The 8,453-nt window shown below is 46.3% G+C and overlaps 1 protein-coding gene across 1 annotated transcript in view; it reads left to right on the top strand.

The window, feature by feature from the left end:
* Positions 1 to 7,401, top strand: part of LOC306919888 (kinesin-like protein KIF26B) — a gene marked incomplete at both ends in the record, with an annotated part of 74,313 nt that extends 66,912 nt beyond the window's left edge. The window contains 3 exons of the mRNA XM_079496436.1: positions 4,524 to 4,783; positions 7,040 to 7,139; positions 7,253 to 7,401. Coding sequence (XP_079352562.1) covers positions 4,524 to 4,783; positions 7,040 to 7,139; positions 7,253 to 7,401 — 509 coding nt within the window. The remainder of the gene's footprint in view (positions 1 to 4,523; positions 4,784 to 7,039; positions 7,140 to 7,252) is intronic.
* Between the last annotated feature and the right edge of the window lie 1,052 nt (positions 7,402 to 8,453).

Genomic DNA, 8,453 nt, shown 5'->3' with positions numbered 1-8,453 from the left:
GAGGCAGCTGCCTATCATCTGGTCAGGATGGGGTCCGAGGCAGCTGCCTATCATCTGGTCAGGATGGCGTCCGAGGCAGCTGCCTATCATCTGGTCAGGATGGGGTCCGAGGCAGCTGCCTATCATCTGGTCAGGATGGCGTCCGAGGCAGCTGCCTATCATCTGGTCAGGATGGCGTCCGAGGCAGCTGCCTATCATCTGGTCAGGATGGCGTCCGAGGCAGCTGCCTATCATCTGGTCAGGATGGCGTCCGAGGCAGCTGCCTATCATCTGGTCAGGATGGCGTCCGAGGCAGCTGCCTATCATCTGGTCAGGATGGCGTCCGAGGCAGCTGCCTATCATCTGGTCAGGATGGCGTCCGAGGCAGCTGCCTATCATCTGGTCAGGATGGCTGTACAGTAGAGAGATCTGGCCCTGAACACAACACAAGTTCATGCATACAGTATATACAGTACATACAGTATGTGTTGGAAGGTTACCAGTGTCACTATTAACAGGTGTCACTCAATGTCACTCGTCTCATGGCAGTCTGAAGTAACCTGTATTGAAGAGGATGAGGTCATCAGTTAAAACATTGTATAATAGTAACCTGTATTGAAGAGGATGAGGTCATCAGTTAAAACATTGTATAATAGTAACCTGTATTGAAGAGGATGAGGTCATCCGTTAAAACATTTGAGGATTAATTAAATGAAATGGTTCCACTATATTACTGTGGTAGAATGGAGCTGACTCAGCCTATTGGAGGTAGAATGGAGCTGACTCAGCCTATTGGAGGTAGAATGGAGCTGACTCAGCCTATTGGAGGTAGAATGGAGCTGACTCAGCCTATTGGAGGTAGAATGGAGCTGACTCAGCCTATTGGAGGTAGAATGGAGCTGACTCAGCCTATTGGAGGTAGAATGGAGCTGACTCAGCCTATTGGAGGTAGAATGGAGCTGACTCAGCCTATTGGAGGTAGAATGGAGCTGACTCAGCCTATTGGAGGTAGAATGGAGCTGACTCAGCCTATTGGAGGTAGAATGGAGCTGACTCAGCCTATTGGAGGTAGAATGGAGCTGACTCAGCCTATTGGAGGTAGAATGGAGCTGACTCAGCCTATTGGAGGTAGAATGGAGCTGACTCAGCCTATTGGAGGTAGAATTAGTCCATGTCTGTTTATTTTAGCAACAATGAGCGTCACGCACGCACGCACGCACGCACGCACGCACGCACGCACGCACGCACGCACGAGAGGTTTCTGGTAAGAAATTAATGGAAATGTGTGAGAGAAAAAGGTGTGTGTTTGACATTAGGTTTCTCTCTCTCTGTTCCTCAGTCTCTCTCTCTCTCTCTCTCTCTCTCTCTGTTCCTCAGTGCAGTCTCTCTCTCTCTCTCTCTCTCTGTTCCTCAGTTCAGTCTCTCTCTCTCTCTCTGATCCTCAGTTCACTCTCTCTCTCTCTCTCTCTCTCTCTCTCTCTCTCTCTCTCTCTCTCTCTGTTCCTCAGTCTCTCTCTCTCTCTCTCTCTCTCTCTCTCTCTCTGTTCCTCAGTTCAGTCTCTCTCTCTCTCTCTCTCTGTTCCTCAGTTCAGTCTCTCTCTCTCTCTCTGATCCTCAGTTCACTCTCTCTCTCTCTCTCTCTCTCTCTCTCTCTCTCTCTCTCTCTCTGTTCCTCAGTTCAGTCTCTCTCTCTCTCTCTGATCCTCAGTTCACTCTCTCTCTCTCTCTCTCTCTCTCTCTCTCTCTCTCTCTCTCTCTCTCTCTCTCTCTCTCTCTCTGTTCCTCAGTTCAGTCTCTCTCTCTCTCTCTGATCCTCAGTTCACTCTCTCTCTCTCTCTCTCTCTCTCTCTCTCTCTCTCTGTTCCTCAGTTCAGTCTCTCTCTCTCTCTCTCTCTCTCTCTCTCTCTCTCTCTCTCTCTGTTCCTCAGTTCAGTCTCTCTCTCTCTCTCTCTCTCTCTCTCTCTCTGTTCCTCAGTTCAGTCTCTCTCTCTCTCTCTCTCTCTCTCTCTCTCTCTCTCTCTCTCTCTCTCTCTGTTCCTCAGTTCAGTCTCTCTCTCTCTCTCTGATCCTCAGTTCACTCTCTCTCTCTCTCTCTCTCTCTCTCTCTCTCTCTCTCTCTCTCTCTCTCTCTCTCTCTCTCTCTGTTCCTCAGTTCAGTCTCTCTCTCTCTCTCTCTCTGTTCCTCAGTTCAGTCTCTCTCTCTCTCTCTCTCTCTCTCTCTCTCTCTCTCTCTCTCTCTCTCTCTCTCTCTCTCTCTCTCTCTAAGGAGTACAAATGGCTGAATGTGTCTCCTTGACCTTCATATTCTGCACAGAGACCAAGAGACAGATATAACCTTATTAAAATACCATCTCTCTGCGCGCACACACACACACACACACACACACACACACACACACACACACACACACACACACACACACACACACACACACACACACACACACACACACACACACACACACACACGTTACATAATACGCACACAGACCTTGTGAGCTATTAGTTCCCAGCTTGGGTTCAATGTGACAATTGGAGGTTCACGTTAGTTCTGTGTAATGGACAGACAGACAGACAGACAGACAGACAGACAGACAGACAGACAGACAGACAGTAGAACGGTATATAAATAGGATCAGTGAGTAAGAAGAGCTCCTTGTTTCATGATTTGTTGTGCTGGATTTATTGGCGGACGAATGTAGACGATAACAAACAGACCATTGTATTGGTTGAATGTAGACGATAACAAACAGACCATTGTATTGGTTGTATGTAGACGATAACAAACAGACCATTGTATTGGTTGAATGTAGACGATAACAAACAGACCATTGTATTGGTTGAATGTAGACGATAACAAACAGACCATTGTATTGGTTGAATGTAGACGATAACAAACAGACCATTGTATTGGTTGAATGTGGACGATAACAAACAGACCATTGTATTGGTTCAATGTGGACGATAACAAACAGACCATTGTATTGGTTGAATGTAGATGATAACAAACAGACCATTGTATTGGTTGAATGTAGACGATAACAAACAGACCATTGTATTGGTTGAATGTAGATGATAACAAACAGACCATTGTATTGGTTGAATGTAGACGATAACAAACAGACCATTGTATTGGTTGAATGTAGATGATAACAAACAGACCATTGTATTGGTTGAATGTAGATGATAACAAACAGACCATTGTATTGGTTGAATGTAGATGATAACAAACAGACAAATGTATTGGTTGAATGTAGATGATAACAAACAGACCATTGTATTGGTTCAATGTGGACGATAACAAACAGACCATTGTATTGGTTCAATGTGGACGATAACAAACAGACCATTGTATTGGTTGAATGTAGATGATAACAAACAGACCATTGTATTGGTTGAATGTAGATGATAACAAACAGACCACTGTATTGGTTGAATGTAGATGATAACAAACAGACAAATGTATTGGTTGAATGTAGACGATAACAAACAGACAAATGTAGACGATAACAAACAGACCATTGTATTGGTTGAATGTAGATGATAACAAACAGACCACTGTATTGGTTGAATGTAGATGATAACAAACAGACAAATGTATTGGTTGAATGTAGACGATAACAAACAGACCATTGTATTGGTTGAATGTAGACGATAACAAACAGACCATTGTATTGGTTGAATGTAGATGATAACAAACAACACCATTGTGGCGTAACTAGTGACTAGTGACTAGTAGACCAGCTCAGTGGCCTTGTGCTTAGAGTGTCCGCCCTGAAACTTGGGTCATACCAAAGACTGTAAAAATAGGACCTTATGCCTCCCTGCTTGACACTCAGCTTTGACTTTGACTTTAGTAAATAGTAACTAGTAACTTCATGTTGTTCATCCTGACTCACCTCACATCCCCCCCGCAGTGGTGGAATGGTGGGGGGGGATGTACAGTAAAAGTACCAATACTGCAAGTACTTTGTTAAAAGTAAAATTACGGAATTGAAAATGTACTTGAGTACAGTAGAAAGTAGAAAGTACTCATATTGCAGAATGTCCCATTTCACGCTCACAACGCGTCGTGCTGCGGCGCGTTGTGAGCTTGTAGATCGGCTATTTTCAGCATGCAACCAAGTGTAAAATGACGTATACTGGATCTCTTGTCCACTAGTCCCTTCCTAACATTTTAGTCTAGTTTTTATTTGTCGACGAAATTGTCAGTATATTTAGTCTTAGTCACCACAGCTCAGTTTTCATTTAGTTTCCATGTATTTTCCGTCAGTGAAAAGAAGGTATAGTCGACGGACATTTTTCGTCTTTGTTTTAGTTGACGAAAACAACCCTGACGTGCATCTGAACGAAGTGCACGGTGCGAACATGGACAATAAGAACATGGACAATAAGAACATGGACAATAAGAACATGGACAATAAGAACATGGACAACATGGACATGGACAATAAGAACATGGACAATAAGAACATGGACAATAAGAACATGGACAACATGGACAATAAAGCTGACCTTGAGTTTCTGTCTCTTGTCTCTTCCAGGTACCCAGCGCCGTCGCCTACTCCCCGCCTTGACCCTGGACTCCTCCTCGTCGCCTCACCGCTCCTCCAAACAGACCGCCGCCACCACCTCCTCGTCCTCGTCCTCCTCCAGCCCCAGTGCATGCTGGGTAGACGGCCCCCTGGGACCCCCGGCCACGCCCCCCGGCGCCAGGAGCTGCAGCGAACCGTTTGAGATCAAAGTCTACGAGATAGACGACGTGGAGCGCATGCAGAGGAGGAGAGAAAAGGGCGGGAGCAAGGTGAGACTGATCTGAGGTCAGCTGATGTCGTTCTAGAGAGCTAGTGTATAGAGGAGGAGCAAGGTGAGACTGATCTGAGGTCAGCTGATGTCTTTCTAGAGGAGGAGCAAGGTGAGACTGATCTGAGGTCAGCTGATGTCGTTCTAGAGGAGGAGGAGCAAGGTGAGACTGATCTGAGGTCAGCTGATGGCGTTCTAGAGAGCTAGAGTATAGAGGAGGAGCAAGGTGAGACTGATCTGAGGTCAGCTGATGTCGTTCTAGAGAGCTAGAGTATAGAGGAGGAGCAAGGTGAGACTGATCTGAGGTCAGCTGATGTCATTCTAGAGAGCTAGAGTATAGAGGAGGAGCAAGGTGAGACTGGTCTGAGGTCAGGTGATGTCGTTCTAGAGAGCTAGAGTATAGAGGAGGAGCAAGGTGAGACTGATCTGAGGTCAGCTGATGTCGTTCTAGAGAGCTAGAGTATAGAGGAGGAGCAAGGTGAGACTGATCTGAGGTCAGCTGATGTCGTTCTAGAGAGCTAGAGTATAGAGGAGGAGCAAGGTGAGACTGATCTGAGGTCAGGTGATGTCGTTCTAGAGAGCTAGAGTATAGAGGAGGAGCAAGGTGAGACTGATCTGAGGTCAGGTGATGTCGTTCTAGAGGAGGAGGAGCAAGGTGAGACTGATCTGAGGTCAGCTGATGTCGTTCTAGAGGAGGAGCAAGGTGAGACTGATCTGAGGTCAGCTGATGTCGTTCTAGAGGAGGAGGAGCAAGGTGAGACTGATCTGAGGTCAGGTGATGTCGTTCTAGAGAGCTACAGTATAGAGGAGGAGCAAGGTGAGACTGATCTGAGGTCAGGTGATGTCGTTCTAGAGAGCTACAGTATAGAGGAGGAGCAAGGTGAGACTGATCTGAGGTCAGCTGATGTCGTTCTAGAGGAGGAGCAAGGTGAGACTGATCTGAGGTCAGGTGATGTCATTCTAGAGGAGGAGGAGCAAGGTGAGACTGATCTGAGGTCAGGTGATGTCATTCTAGAGAGCTATAGAGGGGGAGGGAACAAGGTGTCGTTGTTCTAGAGATGAGACTGATCTGAGGTCAGGTGATGTCGTTCTAGAGAGCTACAGTATGTACAAAAAAACCCACCCCAAGGAGTGGGGACCAAATTATTCCCCCCCCCCCCCCCCCCTTGTGGCCATGGGGGGTACTGCACCCTGGATGCGTTTTTAATTCACTAATACATTCATTATTAATCTATAATTTGTTAAATTGAAAAAAGGGCTTCGTTAAGACCTCCATATTATTATGGTCAATGCCTGTGTGAAAAGTGGGAGTGATTGGTGCAGGCAGTGAGGAGCTACGGCGGTGTTTCTGACACACATTCAGACATTCAGACATTGACTGAATTATAGTATGATGATGATGATGATGATATGATGATATGATGATTAATATATGGAGAACGCCGGGACAAACTCTTCTCCCTTCTGGCTCCAAAACTATGGAATGCACTCCCCATCACAATCAGAACTGCAGCCTCACTCCCAATCTTCCGCCGTAGTCTGAAAACCCACCTCTTCAGACTCCACCATGGCCCGTAGCACTAGCCCCTTAGATAGCACTTTATGTAGACTTAGATAGTATTTTAAATATAGCACTTTATGTAGACTTAGATAGTATTTTAAACAGACTTATAGCATGTTACGTAGACAGCACTAGAATTGCATTTTATGTAGTCATTGCATTTATAGTACACATGTATAATATATAATATAGTATAGTATGTATAGTTTACATAGATACTCCACTGTTACGATCTTAGCTTACGCATGTTTCATGATAACTACTTTTTATATATGTGATGTATGCCATGCTTTTTGTTATTGCTTAATGTAAATTGCTCTGGATTAAGAGCGTCTGCTAAATGCCTACATTGTAATTAGTAAATTGTCTGTCTGTCTGTCTGAAGCCAGTGTATATGAGTTCTGTCTGTCTGTCTTTCTGAAGCCAGTGTATATGAGTTCTGTCTGTCTGTCTTTCTGAAGCCAGTGTATATGAGTTATGTCTGTCTGTCTGTCTGTCTGTCTGTCTTTCTGAAGCCAGTGTATATGAGTTATGTCTGTCTGTCTGTCTGAAGCCAGTGTATATGAGTTCTGTCTGTCTGTCTGTCTTTCTGAAGCCAGTGTATATGAGTTATGTCTGTCTGTCTGTCTGTCTTTCTGAAGCCAGTGTATATGAGTTCTAAGCTGTGTGTGTTAATTGGAACTCTCTGGTCAACAGAGGATCAGTGATGTCAGAGCCAAGTATCTGTGTCTGAAGAGAGAGCTGGAGCAAACCAAACAGCACCTGATGCTAGAACCTCACACATGGACCGCAGAGTGTAAGTCTCCTCTCTCTATCTGTGTCTGTGTGTGTGTGTCTGTGTGTGTGTGTGTGTGTGTGTGTGTGTGTGTGTGTGTGTTATAATCCTTCTCCCTCTTGTTGTTTCTCTAGTCGACCTGCAGCAGGCCTACGATCTGGATTCGTTGGAGTATCTGGACGCTCTCCAGAGCCTCACTGATAAACTGGAGAGCAGAGTGAACTTCTGTAAAGCTCACCTCATGATGGTCACCTGCTTCGACGTGTCCTCCAAGCGCAGGTAGACCTCATGATGGTCACCTGCTTCCACGTGTCCTCCAAGCGCAGGTAGACCTCATGATGGTCACCTGCTTCCACGTGTCCTCCAAGCGCAGGTAGACCTCATGATGGTCACTCCAAGCGCAGGTAGACCTCATGATGGTCACTCCAAGCGCAGGTAGACCTCATGATGGTCACCTGCTTCCACGTGTCCTCCAAGCGCAGGTAGACCTCATGATGGTCACCTGCTTCCACGTGTCCTCCCAGCGCAGGTAGACCTCATGATGGTCACCTGCTTCCACGTGTCCTCCCAGTGCAGGTAGACCTCATGATGGTCACCTGCTTCCACGTGTCCTCCCAGCGCAGGTAGACCTCATGATGGTCACCTGCTTCCACGTGTCCTCCCAGTGCAGGTAGACCTCATGATGGTCACCTGCTTCCACGTGTCCTCCAAGCGCAGGTAGACCTCATGATGGTCACCTGCTTCGACGTGTCCTCCAAGTGCAGGTAGACGGACGGATAGGATGAAGAATGGACACAGTCGTGATGTTTGTTTTTTATCTGGGATTTGAAAAACCCTGTAAGATACATCAGTCGTCATGAAAACATAACTTTGGATGGATTGATAGCTGGAGAGACAAGCCTACTCCATGCCGACCATGTCCACTACAGAGAGAGGACAGATGGACAGACAGACGGACAGACACTGGACATTGTTTGGTGGCTGGATGGACAGACAGACACGTGCATGTGTTAAAAGACTTTTCTTTGAACCATATCAATACAACGTAGGCTACGGTATGGACCGTGGTGCAGTAACGCACGCACGCACGCACGCACGCACGCACGCACGCACGCACGCACGCACGCACGCACGCACACATTGTGTGAACTAGAGAAGAATGATTTAGGACATACATGAGAGAGAGAGAGAGAGAGAGAGAGAGAGATATAGAGAGAGAGAGAGAGAGAGAGAGAGAGAGAGAGAGAGAGAGAGAGAGAGAGAGAGACATTGGGGGTGTATGTAAGTAGTCGGAGCACTTTTTAGAAATGTAGACGGTTGCCTTTGGGTTGTTCA

This window comes from Electrona antarctica (assembly GCF_951216825.1).
Source record: "Electrona antarctica genome assembly, chromosome: 3".
Taxonomy (NCBI): domain Eukaryota; kingdom Metazoa; phylum Chordata; class Actinopteri; order Myctophiformes; family Myctophidae; genus Electrona; species Electrona antarctica.
The sequence above is the reverse complement of the archived record's forward strand: the minus strand, read 5'-3'. Positions and strand labels throughout refer to the sequence as shown.